The sequence below is a fragment of the Aotus nancymaae genome, unplaced genomic scaffold, assembly GCF_030222135.1.
Source record: "Aotus nancymaae isolate 86718 unplaced genomic scaffold, 86718_ANA_hifiasm-v0.15.2.pri h1tg000089l, whole genome shotgun sequence".
Classification (NCBI taxonomy): domain Eukaryota; kingdom Metazoa; phylum Chordata; class Mammalia; order Primates; family Aotidae; genus Aotus; species Aotus nancymaae.
In genome coordinates this window covers 4,328,141-4,347,398 of record NW_026988504.1, presented here as the reverse complement: position 1 = coordinate 4,347,398, position 19,258 = coordinate 4,328,141, and the positions used below count along the sequence as shown (strand labels likewise).

The 19,258-nt window shown below is 53.1% G+C and overlaps 1 protein-coding gene across 2 annotated transcripts in view; it reads right to left on the bottom strand.

Moving 5' to 3' along the window:
- TIMP2 (TIMP metallopeptidase inhibitor 2) overlaps positions 1 to 19,258 on the bottom strand; it is a 66,621-nt gene that overhangs the window by 36,837 nt on the left and 10,526 nt on the right. Inside the window, exon 1 of one of the 2 annotated variants that reach the window (XM_012453580.2) lies at positions 5,028 to 5,097. The exons of the other annotated variant lie outside the window; for it this stretch is intronic. Within the exon in view, the coding sequence (XP_012309003.1) occupies positions 5,028 to 5,082 (55 nt within the window). The 5' untranslated portion in view covers positions 5,083 to 5,097. Of the gene's footprint in view, positions 1 to 5,027; positions 5,098 to 19,258 lie in introns of those variants that run through there. 2 annotated transcript variants of the gene reach the window in all.

The following is a 19,258-nucleotide window of genomic DNA, read 5'->3' as shown; positions in this document are numbered from 1 at the left end:
ATGTGTGCGCAGGGGTGTGTGTGCATATGTGTGCAGGGATGTGTGTGTGCAGGGATGTGTGTGCATGCATGTGTGTGCAGGGGTGTGTGTGTGCGTGCAGGGGTGTGTGTGCATGTGTGTGCAGGGATGTGTATGTGCATGCAGGGGTGTGTGTGCATGTGTGTGCAGGGATGTGTGGGTATGTGTGCAGGGGTGTGTGGGTATGTGTGCAGGGGTAGGTGCGCATGTATGTGCAGGGGTGTGTGTGCAGGGGTGTATGGGTATGTGTTCATGAATGTGTGTTCAGGGGTGTGTGTGCAGGGATAGTGTGCAGGAGTGTGTGTGCAGGGGTGTGTGCAGGAGTGTGTGCAGGGATGTGTGGGTGTGTGTTCATGCATATGTGTGCAGGTGTGTGTGGGTATGTTCAGGGGTGTGTGTGGGTATGTGCGTGTGTGTGCAGGGATGTGTGCAGGGGTGTGTGTGGGTGTGTGCAGGATGTATGTGTGTGTGCAGGGATGTGCAGGTGTGTGTGGATGCATGTGTGTGCAGGGGTGTGTGCAAGGGTGTGTGTGGGTATGTTCAGGGGTGTGTGTGGGTGTGTGCAGGATGTGTGTGTGCAGGGATGTGCAGGTGTGTGTGGATGCATGTGTGTGCAGGGGTGTGTGCAAGGGTGTGTGTGGGTATGTTCAGGGGTGTGTGGGTGTGTGCAGGATGTGTATGTGTGCAGGGATGTATGTGGTGGGATGTGTGTGCAGGGGTGTGCGTGTGCAGGGATGTATGTGCTGGGATGTGTGTGTGTGCAGGAGTGTATGTGTCCATGGGCATGCTGGTGTGTATGTGTGCATGCATGTCTGGTACTTGACTCCAGTAGAAACCAGAGAGGAGGAGAAGCCGGTGTTAGCTCTCTGTTCTTGATTCCCAGCTCTTTCCTTTTAGAATGATCAGAGGAGGACTCTTCCAGGTCTCTTTGGCATCAGGGAAGGACCCACGCTTTGTCAGCCTTCCTAGGAAAGGAGGGGCATTTACACCAAAAGAGTACGGGATTGTGTCTGTTGCCACGGGCGGCAGATGCCAGAAACAGCCAGACCTGTGAGCTGCAGGAATGGCTAAGGGACAGCCACAGTCCATACGGAGTCCCCCTCCACTGCCCCTTCCCTTCTGTCATCTTAGTCTATGTGGAACCAGGCTAAGCAACTGGAGTCAGATGTAGTTGCAGGAGTCAGGACATACTGGTCTATATGACAGCTAACGTGAAGCGGGCAGGCTCCCCTCTGAGCGCCTGGCATATCTGTTCATCCCTTCTACAGTAATCCTTTGAGATACGAAGCTCCTACCACCCCTGATTCACAGATGGGGAAACTGAGGCAGGCAGGGATGAAGATGCTTAACTCAGATCCCACAGCTGGCAAGTGGCAGAGACAGGCCCTCTGCTGCTTGGGCGAACCCTAGTGCCTTTGACCAACCTCAGGTGGTCACACTGCAGCTGGCTTTCACTTAAGTCTTCGAGTGGGAGGTCCTTGCACATCTTGGTAAATCCGATCATACATATTTAGAATAGTGGTTAAAATGACATTTAACCAGACTTCCAACCACCATGATGATCAAGAGAGAGACAAAGGGAGAGGGAAAGCTGGGCCCTTAAATGCAACGACAGATTTTCAACAAAGGTGCCACAGCAATTTAATGGGGGGGAGGGGAAATAACTGTTCTTTGTTTTTCAACAAATGATGCTGGCACAGTTGGATAGCCACATGCAAAAAAATGGGAATTCACATCGTTATCTCACCCTACTTACAAAAATTAACTTACAACAGATCATAGACCTTAATGCAACATCTACAACTGTAAAAGTTTAGAAGAAAATCTAGGTGAGTATTCATGACCCTGAGTTAGGCAAAGACTTCTTAGATACAACCAAAAACACAAGCAACAAAAGAAGGACCGGATAAGCTGAACGTCACCCAAATTCAACAACAACAAAACCTTTGTGCTTCAAAAAGATACCGGAAGTAACGTGAAAACACAAGGTCGGCCTGGAAGGAGGGATTTGCAGATCACACATCCAACAGAAGACTCGAGTCTAGAACATGTCAACAACTCTTACTACCCAGTAAGATGGCAAATAATCCCATCTAAAAATCAGCAAAAGAAGGCCAGGTTTGGCAGCTTGCACCTGTAATCCCAGCACTTTGGGAGGCTGAGGCTGGTGGATCACTTGAGATCCGGAGTTCGAAACCAGCCTAACCAACATGGCAAAACCCTGTCTCTACTAAAGATACAAAAATTAGCCGGGTGTGGTGGCGCGTGCCTATCATCCCAGCTACTCGAGAGGCTGAGGCAGGAGAATTGTTTGAACCCGGGAGGCAGAAGTTGCAGTGAGCTGAGATCGCACCATTGCACTCCAGCCTGGGCGACAGAGCGAGACTCCATCTCAAAAATAAATAAATAAAACTAAAAATCAGCAACAGATTTAAATAGATATTTCACCAAAGAACATAGATGTATGGCTAATGCAGCACATGAAGGATGTTAACTGCAGCGGTCTTTAGAGAAATGCACACCGACTCTGCCACGCTCTGCCACTTCACACCCACCCCGATGACCTTAGGCAAAAAGACAGACGTCAGCAACTCCTGGTGAGGAAGGAGGGAGGAACCGAGCCCCGCACACACTGCTGGTGGGAACGGGAAATGGTGCAGCCACCTTGGAAAACAGTCTGGCAGTTTCTTCCAAAGGGAAACACAGACTCACCATATGACCCAGCAATTCCACTCCTAGCTCTAGAACCAAGGGAAGGCATGAGTCCACACACACACACACAAACACCAAAGCTCGGAGAGGTGGAATGACTTTCCCAGCTCACACGGAGGAGCTGGCCTCAGACACCAAAGGACCACCATGAACAGCCACGGGGACGTCCAATGAGGTGGGGTGAGGTCACGGCTGCTCTGAATGCCCCCTTCTGTGTCTTGGAAGGCTCCTGGAGGCCCCAACGTTCACGGTCTATTTCTGTGCCAAGAGCAATTGGGTCACACCCCTTGTCAACCAACAACAATCAGTGAAACCTGGACAAGTCTTCCCTGCTCTGGAAGTGCCCCCAGCCTGTTGAATGACCTCGCTGTACCCTGTGCCAGGCCACTGGCATGGGCATCCCAATGAAGCAACATGGATTTTCCTGGAGACACACAAATGGGTAAAAACTTAACACATCTGGACAGAGATCTTTGGGATAAGTCCCGATCATCGCAGCCAGCTCCATCACTCAGGAATTGATGCCCACGCTGATACCATCAGATGCAACCTTGCCCCTGCCGCCCCCAGCTCTCCCTGCTCTTCCCTCTGAGCCCCTCCCCACTCGCTAACTTGAGGCAGAGGGGAGGGTCTCACGTGGACTCACATCGGCAGGGAAGGCAACTAAGCCTTAGTTGAGCCCGAGATAACCGAAGAGAAACAGCCGTTCACCTGTACACAGCCCGCCGGGACACCTGCCTCTACCTGCGATGTCCAGCCTGACCTCCAGGCAGCCCAGGGGCTTTCCAGCCCTGCCAGACAGGCTGTCTGGTGCCCTTGGCAGGACACTTGCCAAGGAAGAGAGCCATGGTTCCAATCAGGGTCCTCACTACAGCTCCCCTCCCAGAGGCACCTGCCCTCTCTGGTTGCTTAGAATATTCCAGAAGGGGCAGGGGTCCTGGCGCTCCTCGGAGTGTTCTGAGCGTCTGGGGCTGCTTTGATGTTTCCTACTTCCTCCTGCCCTCTGGTCCTGCCTCCCAGAGCTGACAAGGCTGCCTTCAACCACTCAGGAAAACCACAGCTCCCCGCTCCACAGAAGCTGCGCTCAGAGCAGCAGACAGGAAGGCGAAGTGGACACCCATCTGGCCTCTGGACGGCACCAGGGCCTCCCACAAAGCCGAGTGGACACTGGGCCCATTCTCCTCCCTCGCTCTCTGCGGCCCTGTGGCCCCGTGCAGGAGCCAGCCCGTGGCAGCTCCACCCCAGACCGATCCGATCCCAGCGCCTGGGCCTGGGAATGTGCACAGGTCACAAGTTTCCCAGTGACTCTCACCAAAGTCAGCCAACCTCTGGCCTACAGCTGGAGAATGATGTTCCAGCAGCTCGCCTTTCCCCGGGCAGCCACTCAGACAGCTTTTTGACCGAGACGGACCTCACCCAGGGACCCTCCACCCAAGCAGCGGGGAAGTGCCAGGACCCACAGCCAACAGCACCCGGTGGCCCCCGCCCCACACTTTGCGCCCCCTTCTGAAGGAGACTCCAGGCCTGCTGTGCACTCCTGTGGAGTCAGGGAAGACAGCGGGTGAAGGGGGTGGGGGTGGGGACGAGCGTCACAGTCGCAGGCTGGGTGAGGTGCCCAGAACGGGGACTCCACGGTCAGACAGGCCTGTGTCCCGGCTGTAGGATCCCGGGTTCTGCAGTTCCCTCTCGTCCGCCTCACACTGCCCGTCACACCCTCAGGGTATGAGAGCGTTTGAACAACGCACATGCCCGTCCTGGAGCCCTGGGGTGAGCCTGTGAGAGTGGCCTGCCCCTCCCAGTCCCCGCCAGGTGCGCAGTCCCTTGGCTAAGTAGGGGCGGTCATGACAAAGGCTCAGGCCCTCCAACCACCAGGCTGTGTTGTGACGAGGCTGCTGGAGCTCCCGGCACCATGACGGGACGGGGGAACCCGCCCGCGGGGGTGACTCTCAGTGTGAGACTGGGCCTGGTACACTTGGACACCCAAAAATCGACACAGCACATGTCACATCCCCTGGAGAAGCCCCCCCGACCACAGACACGGGGGACATCGGCAACCCTGGCCATCCCTGAGGACAACGGGAGGACTCAGAGGGCCTCTCTCCTCCTCCAGGCATGAACAGGTACCCGAGATGCAGGGACGACCTTCTCCTCCCACTTCGGCCTGTAAAAGACACAGCACAGGCCGCACTGTCTGCTGGAGTCACTGCCCCGTGACCTGGGGAACGACTGTTTTCACAGGAACAAACGGGGCTGCTGTGTCCGTTTTCCTGGAGACACGGAAATGGGTACAAACTTACAATATCTGGGCAGAGACCTCTGGGATAAAGTCCAGAAAATCACAGCCAGCTCCATCGTTCTGGAACTGATTCTCCCCACGACACCATCAGACGCAACCTCGCCCCTGCTGCCCCCAGCTCTCCTTGCTCTCCCCTCTGGACCCACAGAAATAAACAAAAGCTCGGAGAGGCTGAAAACTTTCCCAGCTCCCACGGAGGACCTTGGTTTGAATCCAGATGTGACACTGATCGGTACGCAGACCCGCAGCGTTTATCTTCCAGCGTCTCACACACACGTCACACATCTCACCATGTCACAACGTCACCACGTCACCACGCCACCACCCCACCACCCCACCACCCCACCACCCCACCACCCCACCACCCCACCACCCCACCACCCCACCACCTCACCACCCCACCACCCCACCACCCCACCACCCCACCACCCCACCACCTCACTACCCCACCACCCCACCACCTCACCTTAGGAGGTGAGGCCTATTCCTATCTGCACAATCTGACGGGAAAATTGAGACTCAGAGAGGTTAAGTAACTTTCCTAAGGCCACACAGCTGGTAATCAGGGCAGCAGGGATTCCAAGTTGAGCAGGCAGCCCCTGATCCAGGCTCCTAGCCTGCTGCCCAGGGAGGTCAGAGCTGGAAGCCACTTCCGCAGCACGAGGAGACTCTGCCTGGGCTGTGCTTGGCCTCACGTGATCTCTGACCTCCCTGACCTGCCTGTGACTCTGACAGGTATGCTGAGCTTCTGACAGGTGCAGAGGGCTGCAAAAGGGGCCTCCGTGCACATCGACCCGGGACACCATGGTTGGTGCCTCTGAGTTCATCACATGGACCAGCCCCGCCTTCATTCCTCTCAAATACTTGATTTGTCAACACACGTGGAAGGGCACAACCAAGCCATGGTGCTGCTTGAATCTCGTTAAAAGTCAGGCTCTGATTCAACAGTCTGGGTGGGGCTCAAGACCTGGCATTTCCTTCTTTTTTTTTTCCTTTTTTTTGAGACAGTATCTTGCTCTGTTGCCCAGGCTGGAGTGTAGTGGCACAATCTCAGCTCACTGCAACCTCCACCTCCTGGGTTCATGCCATTCTCCTGCCTCAGTCTCCCGAGTGGCTGCACCACCATGCCTGGCTAATTTTTGTATTTTTAGTAGAGACGGGGTTTCACCATGCCGGCCAGGCTGGTCTCGAACTCCTGACCTCAAGTGATCTGCCCGCCTCGGCCTCCTAAAGTGCCGGGATTATAGGTATTAGCCACCTCGCCCATCCTGACTCTGCATCTCTAAAGTATTCCCAGGAGATGCGGGTGCTGCTGGCTGGGGACCACACTTGGAATACCGCCGCCCTGGCAAACTATCTCTTCCAGGAAGCTGCATCTTGCTCTGTCCTCCTCCCCTGCCAGCAGCTCAGCCCTCATCATCTCTCACCCAATCAGCCTCTCTGCCCCTGACCCCCAGGCCTGCACCTTGTCTTCTGCCACACTAGGGCCCGGCGCTGTCTACCTGAGCGGCTTGGGTTACATTTCAGCATCCCCTGTGTGATCCGCTGCCGTCCACACCAGCAAGCCTCTGAGTGCCACCCGCAGCCGCCACCTGCATCATAATCACCTGACTGCTGGTGAAGGGGTAGATTCCTGGGCCTCCCCCCTGGGACAGATCCTATCCCAGCCTCTGCAGGAGGGGCCCAGGAAAGCGGCCAGTTCACCGGCTGCCTTGTGATTCTCACCAAAGCCAGGCAATCTCTGGGCCTAGAGGCTTGAGAAGGGTCAAGCTGCTCGCCCTGGCTCCCCTGGGAGCCACCACAACCTGGAACACTGCCCACCAGACGGGGCCGGCAACCAGCAGCGCCTGGACTGTGTTCATGCAGGTTCCTCGTGACATGGACTGATGAGGGCTGAGCTGCTGGCCGGGAAGGAGGACAGAGCAAGATGCAGCTTCCTGGAAGAGACAGTTTGCCAGGGCGGCGGAACTCCAAGTGTGGTCCCTTCCTCATCCTACCCGCATGTCCCCTTCCCACTCCCCCAGGACGCCCCAACCTCCAAGGGAACAAAGAAAATGCGCTTCCCTGTCTCCAAAAGCCCAGCGCCTGGGCCACAAAGTTCAGCGCAGTGTCTTTGAAACATAAAAATAGCTGTAAAAGGGCTCCCATGAGCTGGCATTGGCCAGAGAGAACATTTCCATATAATTGGAGCTTAGCCTTTCATATGGAAAGTTAGACATTTCTCTGTCTACTGAGCCTCCGTAGAATATGTAATTTGACCTCCTTTGGGGGAAACTTTGGCTTGTCTTTGGGAAGATAATATAGGAAATCCCTCAAGGGCTTTTAAAATGTAAAGAACCTCAGAGGTCCCACACACTAAGTGACCCAGGAATGCAGTTTGGGTTTTCTGTCACCTTTTTATCACTTCCTGTGTCCTCCCCTCCCTGGTCATAACTGTCTGTGTGTCTGATAGCAGCCACACAAATAAGCTTATTAAAATTGTGGAGTTTTTTGGCCGGATCACGCCTGTAATCCCAGCACTCTGGGAGGCCGAGGCAAGTGGATCACCTGAGGTCAGGAGATCGAGACCAAGCTGGCCAACATGGTGAAACCCCATCTCTACTAAACACAAAAAATTAGCCAGGTGTGGTGGTGTATACCCGTAAGCCCAGCTACTGGGGAGGATGAGGCAGGAGAATCACCTGAACCCGGGAGACAGAGGTTGCAGTGAGCCGAGATCACACCACTGCACTCCAGCCTGAGCGACAGAGCAAGACTCTGTTTCAAAAAAAAAAATTACATTTTTTAATGAAGTAAGTAGAGTCCGAGGGCAGTGGGCTCTTCCACAAGACCACTGCCTGAGCCTTCACACCCGGCCTTAGCAATTCTAAGACATGGCCATCACTGGATACAGATGACCCACAGGGGAGCCGGAAAATTGTTGCTAGACGCTAGCCTAGAAGGTTTTTAACAGCTGCACACCTGGCCAAATCTTACAAGATGAAAGGTAATGGGAACACATCTAAAACTCATAAGTGGGTCCCTAAATACAGCTATGCAAGTAGAGGGGGCATGTGGAGCAGTACAGGAGACAAAAGACGCTGGGCCACCACCAGGGCCAATGTGACCATCCCCTATGTGAACAGAAATGCCTGTAACACTCAAGCGAATGGTGCAGCCCAGCCGGCCGGACCTCGCCTGGCCGTGGTAGGACACAGCAGGAAAGCAGCACACCGCGGTGCCCAGGATGCCAGCAGGCACAGTACCACGTCCACGGGCACCACCTGTTCCCACCCTATAGGACGCCACCACACCAGACGAGACGGCACGGAGAACGGAGTCTGGCTCCCCGGAAGGCTCGGGAAACGCCCAGAGCTCGGCGGAGACACACACGTGGCGCTGGATTCCACGCATGAGGAACCCACGGGCAGACACGGAGCTAAATGGCGGCAAACAACTACGAAGTGCCTGTGCTCTAGAAACGGCCGATTTGATCATGTCATGGGATAAAAGTTTCAGCATCACAATCCGACCGTGATGAAATGATCAGGAATAAACCTACCAAGAAATGCTCAAGGCCTAAAGGAGATGCACAACTTGGCTGAAGAACGAGGAGCAGAGCTGAGTCAGGGAGAGGTGTGCCTTCCTGGACAGCTCTCGGAAGAGGAGGAGGGCGCTAAGGATGGGGAGAAGGGGCCGCAGACTCAGAGCTCAGGAGGAGAATGAAATAAACAGGTCTTAGGAAGAAAAGCTAAAGGAGGTGGGGTGGGGCAGGGGTGTTCGCAAAGCATAGAAAAATCTAGAACGTCAGAGTATGGTGCTTACGAGTACTGACTATGTGACCTAGGCCAAGCTACTTCACTCTGGGTGCCTCAGTTTGCACATCTTTAGGATGGGGATGACAGAGACGGCAGCACCCATCTACAGAGATGCCAGTGCCTGTCATCACAAGAAGCACCTGAAATGCTTGGGGAAGGGGGCGATACTTACTGTGTGTGTCTCCAGATAACTGAGCTAGATGACCAAGAACACATACAGGGAGGCAGAAACTGGCAGGCGGGCAGGAAGCACTTTCTCCAGGGTTGGCTTGACATCATTGGGCGGACTTGGTAGGTAGTGAGATGCCCATCACTGGAGGCATCCGAGCCAAGCCCAGATAAAACAAACATCAGAAACATTGTTAATTCCGTTTCTCTGAGTTCTAGCCTCTAAAAAGACCCTCCGTGACTCGCTGTGTGCTGCGAGAGTCTTGATTTTGGCCTCTTCTCTTGACTCTTGGCTAAGTTCCTGTGGTGGGGGGTTCCCGAGCCACTGCACTGGGTTTTTTGTTTTTGACGAAGTCTTGCTCTGTCGCCCAGGCTGAAGTACAGTGGCAGAGTCTCAGCTCACTGCAACTTCCACTTCCTTGGTTCAAACAATTCTCCTGCCTCAGCATTCCAAGTAGCTGGGACTACAGGCGCACACTACCATGCCCAGCTAATTTTTTTATTTTCACTAGAGACAGAGTTTCACCATAGTGGTCAGGTTGGTCTCGAATTCCTGACCTCACATGATCCACCTGCCTCGGCCCCCCTAAAGTGCTGGGATTATAGGCGTGAGCCACCGCACCCAGACTGACTGGGCTTTGAACTGGCTACGTTAGCATCGCCTAGGGCAGGAGGGGGTCACGTTAGAATGAGTCCTGGCTAGGCCCACAGTAGGCTTTTTCACCCGAATCCTGGGGCCGCAGCTCACGAATCTGTGTTTATCCATCTCCTGGACACACAGCTAGGACTGGGACAGCTCTCAGAGGCGGAGATGGTTGGGCAGGCGGCCTCTGGAGGCAAGCTCAGGCTCAGGCCTCCCCTCGACCAGCTTCACAGAGACACACACACAGGCAGACTGACCTCCAAACTCATGGCTGAGACACCAGCTCCCCACGTGAGGCGCTTATAGCTCGTGCAACTGGTGGCTTACTAAACGTATCTCGAGAGCGTCAATTACCGCTTCCCTGCAAACCTCAAGATCCCAAGCACCCAGCCTACGTTTGGGGTCCCCAATCCTAGCAGCTGTTCCTGCTTCCTGAAGAGCCCGCCCCCGACTCCTCCAATAACCACATTCATCCCCAACCCAGTCCCACCAGCTTCCCTCACCATCCTTCCAATCAAACTGCCTGTGGGGAGACCCGTGGTGCGGGGACTTTGCCATTGGCCTTACAAAAACGTGGCCTGGAGCTGCTCCTCAGCCCACTCTCCAGGGCCCTCTTGGGAGCATCGCTAAGCAGCTGTGCATGGAAAGAACCACCCCCCTCACCACAGATGGGAGCAGACACAACGAGAGCCTCAGCCTCACTGTGGTCCGCATGGGGTCTCAGGGGCCCACTGACCAAAAGTGGCTGGAATCACTTCCCCACCTCCACCTGCAGCCCGGCCTCTGCCCTGGCTGGTTACTCACAGCAGGCTGTTGCCATGGGAACAGCAGAGCTGTTGAGCTGTGACATCATGGCAGGGGTGAGGTCAGGGACAGCTGTGAGCCAGCCAGAGGGCAAGCGTGTAGGTTAGGGATCAATCAACAAAGATTTGGCCCAAGCAGCAGGGAGCCACAGGGACATTTGAAGGTGCCTGTTTAAGGAGGTGTCGGTGAATGAGGACAGTGTAATTACAATGCTCGTGGCCATACCAGGCAGAGAACATCCTCCCATCCCCAGCCGGCAGCACGGAGACCTCCCTGGGGTGTCTTTCTTCTCTGAGCTGTCAGGCCATTAAGGAGGTACGCTTCAAGGTCAGCGTTTCTGACAACACTTGCCATCCCTTCTCCTGTAGGGACAGCGTCTGCTCACGCTTCTAAACAGCTCCAGAAAGCCATCGTTAAGCTGAAACCCGCTGGAGGCGGGGGAAGAAAGAATCCCCTGTCAACCATCTGCCCACACAGGAGAAGAAACCAGACACTTGGCCTCGCTTTTAGGGCTAGTTCCCCATAGACAGTTTGATGGGGAGGATGGGTGAGGGAAGCTGGCGGGATGAGGCTGGGGATGAACATGGGCACTGGAGGAATGTCGGGGGTCTTCAGAAGCAGGAACAGCTGCTGGCGTTGAGGATCCCTGACCTAGGCTGGGTGCTTGCATTCTTAAGGTTTGTGGTAAAGTGATGGCATCATCAAGATATGTTTCTTGCTTGTTTCTTTTTTAGACAAGAGTCTTGCTCTGCCGCCCAGGCTAGAGTGCAGTGGTGCAATCTTGGCTCACTGCAACCTGTGCCTCCTGGGTTCAGGCGATTCTTGTGCCTCAGCCTCCTGAGTAGCTGGAATTACAGGTGCGTCACCAAGCCCGGCTAATTTTTGTGTACACACACACACACACACACACACACACACACACACACACATTTTCTAAGCAGAGGTGGGGTTTTACTATGTTGGCCAGGCTGGTCTCCAACTCCTGACCTCAAGTGATTTGCCTGCCTCGACCTCCCAAAGTGCTAGGATTACAGGTGTGAGCCACCACGCTGGCCAGAGATATGTTTTAGTAAGCCACCAGTTGGATCATCTGTAAGCGACTCACTAGAAGCTTCTAGCATCCTCCACAAATTTGACAACTGGAAAACGCAGCTGGGAATTATGATTTGGGTCCAAAGACGTGAAAGCCACCAATCTCAGGGTGCTGTTTCTTGAGAGAAGAAGGTAAACAGCAGGAACCTGGCTGAGGTGTCCAAATCTCGGGAAGGATGAATCTCAGGAGAGCTGAACCTAAGACAAAGCCCTTTGTCCTGGGCGGGAAGGACCCTGGACAGGTCATCTGGTCCCTGACTCAGGGAAGGGGATCCATTCTCCCCACAGGAATGTTCTCAACCACAGTTCACTGCCACCCCCACCCCCACCCATTTTTGAAGTCCATCTTCTCAGCCCTTGAGGGTTAATTTTATGTCAGCTTGGTGGGCTAAGGGATGCCCAGATAGCTGGGAAAACATACTTTCTGGGTGGGTCTAGGAGCGAGTCCTTGGAAGAGACCAGCATCTGAACCGGTGGACTGAGTAAGAAGATTCTCCTCGCCAGGGTGGGCCTCATCATTCAATCTGCTGAAAACCCCCACAGAACGAAAAGGCAGAGGCAGGCAAAGCCTCTCTCCACAAGAGCTGGGACATCCATCCTCTGCCTTGCACCTCAGAGCTCCTGGGCCTGAGGCCTTTGGGCTCCAGGACTTACCCCAGTGACTAACCCACTTCTCAAGCCTTGGGACTTAGACTGTATGACACCACCCCTGACCCTGCCACTCTAGCTGGCAGACAGCACATCATGGAACCTCCCGGCCTTCATCCACGTGTGAGCCAATTCCCATATAAAGCCCACCTTACACAGCTGCAAGCAGTCTATTGGTTCTGTTTCTCTGGGGAACCCTGATGCGCCATATAGATACAAAGTCTTGTATATGCTTCTCCTTCCACAAAGAATCTCCCTAGAATCTCCCTACATCTTTTATCCTCAGCATGGTCTTGACGCCCACCCTGAAGCAAGGGGGACAGGTCTAGCGAGGAGGAAATAGCACGGGGCCCAGCACGACAGCACACGGGCCTTCAATGGCCCTTGCGGAATGTGTGGCATGACTCCCAACTGCTCTTCAGGTCCTTCCTGGACTGAGGACATTTCTCTCAAGCCTGGGCTCACCTGACTCTGCCTTGGCAAGTCCTAGAAGGCAGCCCCATCCTCTGGACTAATCCCGTCTGCTAAATGGTCTCCCGGCCCGGGATTCACCATTGGCTAAGGGCCAACTCAGTCTTGAGAGTCCGAGTCCATATTATTGATTTTTTTTTTGTTTGAGTTTTTTTGTTTTGTTTTTTTGAGACTGAGTCTTACTCTGTCACCCAGGCTGGAGGGGAAGTGGTGCGATCTCAGCTCACTGCAACCTGCACCTCCCAGGTTTCTGTTTCTTTTTCAGAGTCTTGCTCTGTCGCCCAGGCTGGAGCACAGTGGCGCAATCTCGGCTCACTGCAATCTCTGCCTCCTGACTTCAGGTGATTCTCGTGCCTCAGCCTCCTCAGTAGCTGGGATTACAGGCGCACCACCACGCCCGGCTAATTTTTGTATTTTTAGTAGAGATGGGGTTTCACCATGTTGGCCAGGCTGGTCTTCTCCTGACCTCAGGTGATCTGCCTGCCTCAGCCTCCCCAAAGTGCTGGGATTACAGGCGTGAGCCGCCGTGTCTGGCTGGCTGTTCCGCTTTCTGATTACTTGTCTGTTCACTTGGAATAGCACTTTTTAATTTCCTTCACATTCATAACTTGGCTGTTAGGCACAAGAGGCCTAGCTTTCAGCCTGTCTTGGCTTTCGACGCACCTTCCTCACTAAGCTTAATCATTCCTAGCTTTTGATTTAAAGTGAGAGATGTCTCCCTCTGTCTCTCAAGCTTGAATGCAATGGTGTGATCTCAGCTCATTGCAGCCTGGAACTCTCAGGCTCAAGTGATTCTCCCGCCTCAGCCTCCGGAGTAGCTAGGACTACAGGCATATGCCATCACACCCGGCTAATTAAAAAAAAATTTTTTTTTGAGACAGTCTCACTCTGTCATCAGGCGCCAGGCTGGAGTGCAGTGGCGCGATCTTGGCTCACTGCAACCTCTGCCTCCCCGCTTCAAGCGATTCTCCTGCCTCAGCCTCTCGAGTAGCTGGGACTACAGAGGCACACCACCACCCCCAGTTAATTTTTGTATTTTAGTAGTGACAGGGTTTCACCATGTTGGCCAGGATGGTCTCGATCTCTTGGCCTCGTGATCCACCCACCTTGGCCTCCCAAAGTGCTGGGATTACAGGCGTGAGCCACTGTGCCCGGTCTAATTTTTAAAATTTTTTTGTGGAGATGGGGTCTTGTCTTGCCCAAGCTGGTCTCGAACTCCTGGCCTCAAGGTGATCCTCCCGCCTCAGCCTCCCAAAGTGCTGGAGTTACAGGCATGAGCCACTGCGCCCAGTCCCATTACAGGGTAATTAATTGTCCCAATTTCAGTATTATTGTGTCTCAGGAAAGAAAGAGGCCTCAGCAGAGGGAGAGAGACCAGAAACCGCCAGTCGGCCAATTGGTGGGGTGGTCTGAACACAGACAACATGGGTCCATTAAGTTCGCCATCTCACATGGGCACAGTTCACGGTGCCCCTAAACAATTACGACAGTAACATGAAAGACTGCTGATCACAGATCACCATAACAGGTATAATAATAATGGAAAAATTCGAAATATTGCAAGCTTTATTAACATGCAACACGAACACGTGAAGTGAACACAGGCTGTGGGAATAAAATGGCACCGTTGGACTCGCTCAACTCAGAGCTGCCACAAACCTTCAATTTCCAAAAATGCACATCTGCAGAGCATGACAGAGTGGAGCCCAGAACAACAGGTGCACCCAGGGAATTCATGTTCATTCTAGGGCAACTTACGCACTTGCCAAAGAAAGTCTAATGACCCCTCATGTGTCCAGACATTTTACACTTCAGTTTAAAAATGCCATACCTGGCCGGGCGTGGTGGCTCACGCCTGTCACCCCAGCACTTTGGGAGGCCGAGGCGGGCGGATCACGAGGTCAAGAGATCGAGACCATCCCGGTCAACATGGTGAAACCCCGTCTCTACTAAAAATACAAAAAATTAGCTGGGCATGGTGGCGCGTGCCTGTAATCCCAGCTACTCAGGAGGCTGAGGCAGGAGAATTGCCTGAACCCAGGAGGCGGAGGTCACGGTGAGCCAAGATCGCGCCATTGCACTCCAGCCTGGGTAACAAGAACGAAACTCTGCCTCCAAAAAAAAAAAAAAAAAAAGCCATACCTGGCCAGGTGTGGTGGCTCACATCTGTAGTCCCAGCACTTTGGGAGGCCGAGGTGGGTGGATCACTTGAGCTCAGGAGTGTGACACCAGCCTGAACAACATGGTGAAATTCCGTCTCTACTAAAAATGCAAACACTTAACTGGGTGTGGTGGCGTGGGTCTGTGGCCCCAGCTACTCGGGAGGCTGAGGCAGGAGGATTGCTTCAGTCCAGGGGGCAGAGGTTGCAGTGAGCAGAGATCGCACCACTGCACTCCAGCCTGGGTGACAAAGCAAAACACTCTTCAGAAAAAAATAAAGGGTCGGGGGGGCCGGGTACAGTGGCTCACACCTGTAATCCCAGAGCACTTTGGGAGGCCAAGGTAGGAGGATCACAAAGTCAAGAGATCGATCGAGACCATCTTAGCCAACATGGTGAAACCCTGTCTCTACTAAGAATACAAAAATTAGCCGGGTGTGGTGGCAGGCACCTCCCAAATAGTCTCAGCTACTTGGAGGCTGAGGCAGGAGAATCGCTTGAACCCTGGAGGAAGAGGTTGCAGTGAGCCAAGATGGCGCCATTGCACTCCAGCCTGGGTGACAGAGCAAGATTCTGTCTCAAAAAAAAAAAAAAAAGAAGAAGAAGAAAAGAAAAAGCTATACCATGTGATGCCTACAGAGCATCTGATGCTGTGATTTATTTAACCACGCCCCTGCTACTGTATATATAGGTGTTTCTAACATTTCCCTAAGAGAAGCAAGACCGAGATGAATATCCTTACAGCTAAATGCTTCCATGTGTTCTAAATTATTTCCCTCAGAAAAACTCCGAGATACAGGGCTGCCTGATCAAAGGGAAGACTTACTTTTAAAGTCCTTGTCACTGCTGCCAAAATGTCCTTCCACGCTCTAAACTATTCAAGATAAAATATACCTGTCGCCAAGCCCTTCCAAGGACAACATGCCTCTTGGCCAAAAGGAGGAGAGTGATGCTAAGTCCAAAGCTGTGAACTCGAATCCTCTTTCCAGAGACCAGATCCAGGACTCTTCTCCGTGGATTCCTGGCACTGCCACGCTGTGGGTGACCTTGGCCAAGTCATCGGCCGCTCCCCACCCACACGCCTGCCTCACCTCCCGCACAGAGCCCTTGTAAACAAGCAAGATGTGAAGTCGTTCGTGCTGAAAAGCCCTCCACGATATTGTTATGCCTTTGCCTGGTGGTTTTATCCCTGCTTTCCAGAACTAGTGCTCAGAAGGGAAGACTACCACAGACGTGTTCCTTCATTCCCCGCCCTGGAGCCATCTGGGCCAAGTGGACAGACCTCGCAGCTGAGAGTCAGGGGCCAGCGATGCCCATCCCAGCTCCACTCTGACCCCATTCCTCTTGGCATACTCGGTTTCTGCCTGGGCCGGGGCAGGCTGGTCCTTGGCTTCTGGGGACAGCTCAGGACTGAGGATGAAATGTGAAGAGCACCCACAGAAGAGAAAGTGTGGAACAAGGAGCCCAGGAGAGAGTCACATGTGTACATGTCCATCTATGCCTTTGCCCCAAAACAGTAGATGTGTCAGGAGCAGTGGCTCATGCCTGAAATCTTAGCACTTTGGGAGGCTGAGGTGGAAGGATCACTTGAACCCAGGAGTTCGAGACCAGACTGGGCAACATAGACGGATCTGGTTTCTAAACACAAAAATAATTTGAAAAATTAGCCAAGAGTGGTGACACACACCTGCAGTCCCAGATACTCAGGAGGCTGAAGTGGGAAGATTGCTTGAGCCCAGGAGGTTGAAGCTGCAGTGAGCTAGTATCACGCCACTGCACTCCAGCCTCGGCGACAGGGCAAGACCCTCATCGCTTTAAAATAAAAATAAAAATAAAAATAAATCAAGGAGCTCACGTGTCCCCAAAGCTCTCCTGCCATGGTGTCAGCAATGCCTTCTGAGCATAATAATCCCCCTAGACCTCGAGCCCATGAATGACCACCCCCAGTCCTTCTAATGTCACATCAAGTGCTGTGTCACTGAAGCACCCTCTACCCCATCACGTGGTGCCAGAGGCCTGGCCATGGTGCAGGTGTGTGACCAAGGGCAAACAGATTATGTAAGTTTCCTAGCATTAGAGAGACCCGGAGGTGATGAATGTCCTCTGTACCTAGGGTCACCGTAAGGCTCAGGTCTCATCAGGTTTCCGTACGTGCTCCAGACATGCAGCGTCAACCAACTCCAAGTCCCCAGCCTTGCTGGCACTCCTGGCTTTCTCCCTTGTTCCTACCCCCACAACATTACGGGGCCCAGGCCGGGCCCTGTGACCAGTGGATTCTCAACTAGCTGGAGCAAACAGGGCACGAGAACACGGACAAGGCAGAGAGCCACACTCCCAGAGGCGGCGTTACCGTCGAGTGCTGGGACCCAGTGTGTTCCTATAAGGAGCACACCTGCCCTCCTTATGTGATCTGGGCATTTCTTTTTAAGGGACACATAATAATTGTAATATTTATGGTGTGTATAGTGATGTTTAGATACACACACATAAGTGATCAGATCACGGTCATCAGCGTAGCCATCACCTCAAGCATTCCTCTTTGTGTTGGGAACATTCAGTGTCCTCTGAGCTTTTTGAAACTATACAATGTACTACTGTTAATTACTTTTTTTTTTTGAGATAAGAGTCTCACTCTGTAGCCCAGGCTAGAGTGCAGTGGTGTAATCTCAGCTCACTGCAATTTCCGCCCCCTGGGTTCAAGCGATTCTCCTGCCTCAGCCTCCAAGTAGCGGGGATCACAGGTACGCACCACCACGCCTGGCTTATTTTTCTATTTTTAGTAGTGACGGCGTTTCACCATGTTGGCCAGCTGGTCTCAAACTCTTGGCCTCAGATGATCCGCCTGCCTTGGCCTCCCAAAGTGTTGGGATTACAGGCATGAGCCACCACCCCAGCCCATTGTTAATTACATTAATCCAACAGCCACATGGAACACTAGAATCCATTTCTCCTATCTAGCTGTAATTTTGTATCCTTTAACACATCTCTCCCTCTCCTCCCCCAACCCTTCCCAGACTCTAGTATTCTCTGTTCTACTTTTGACTTCGATGAGATCAACTTTTCTTTTTTTTTAGCTTCCGCATATGAGTGAGAACATGCCGTGTTTAACTTTCTGTTCCTGGCTTATTTCACTTAACGTCTTCCAGTTCCATTCATGTTGCTGCAAATGACAGGATTTCATTCTGTTTTATGGCTGAGTAGTATTTCACTGTGTAGATGTACCAACATTCACAATGAAATACTATTTCATTCTTTAGCACTGAGGTTGATTCCATATCCTGGCTATTGTGAACAACGCTGCCAGGACCACGGGGGTGCAGGTGTCTCTCTGATGCACTGATTCCCTTTCCTCTGGATAAGTGCCCAGTCGTGGGACTGCTGGATCATATGGAGGTTCTATTTGTAGTTTCTTAAGGAACCTCCACCATAGTGACATTCACACCCACAGCGGATACGAGTTCCCTTTTCTCCCCTTGTTCGCCTGGGCTGGGTTTTTCTGATCATCCGTCCCCTTGAACTCTTGATCTGGACTGAGGGAAGAAGGGCGGCAGGGGTGAGCTGGGGAGCAGGGAGGAGCCAGGCTGTGGCAGGAGAAACAGAACATGGTGAGCCGGCCGTGTGGAATGGAAAGGGGAGGCCGATTTTCCTGCCCCACATTCGTGCCTTTCGTCGTTAAGGGCTCCTTGGACAGAGGCTGCAGGTGTCTCAGAAGCACTGTCTAGGATCTCAACATTCTAGAAGGGGCTAGGGCAAACTATTGAGCCCCTCCAATGCTTCTTTGTTTTTTTGAGATGGAATCTCTCTCTATTGCCCAGGCTGGAGTGCACTGGTGTGATCTTGGCTCACTGCAACCTCTGCCTCCTGGGTTCAAGCGATTCTCCTGCCTCGGCATACTGAGTACCTGGGATTACAGGCACCTGCAACCACGCCCAGCTAATTTTTAAAATAGTTTTAGTAGAGATGGGGTTTTGCCATGTTGGTAAGGCTGGTTTCGGACTCCTGACCTCAAGTGATCTGCCTCCGAAAAGTACTAGGATTACAGGCGTGAGCAACCACACTCAGCCGAGCTTGTTCTGTCATCCAGGCTGATATAATCACAGCTCACTGCAGCCTCTAACTCCTGGTCTCAAATGATCCTCACCTCAGCCTCCTGAGTAGCTGAGAATACAGGCACGTGCCACCACCCCTGGCTAATTTTTAAAACTTTATTTTACGTAAAGATGAGGTCTTGCCCAGGCTGATCTGAAACCCCTGGGCTCAAGCAATCCTCCCACCTCAGCTTCCCAAAGTGTTGGGATTACAGGCGTGAGCCACTGCGCCTGGCCCGTCTGGGCTTTTGAAAGTACTACACTCTGGTAGTAATCCCAGCACTTTGGGAGGCCGAGGCGGGTGGATCACGAGGTCAAGAGATCGAGACCATCCCGGTCAACATCGTGAAATCCCGTCTCTA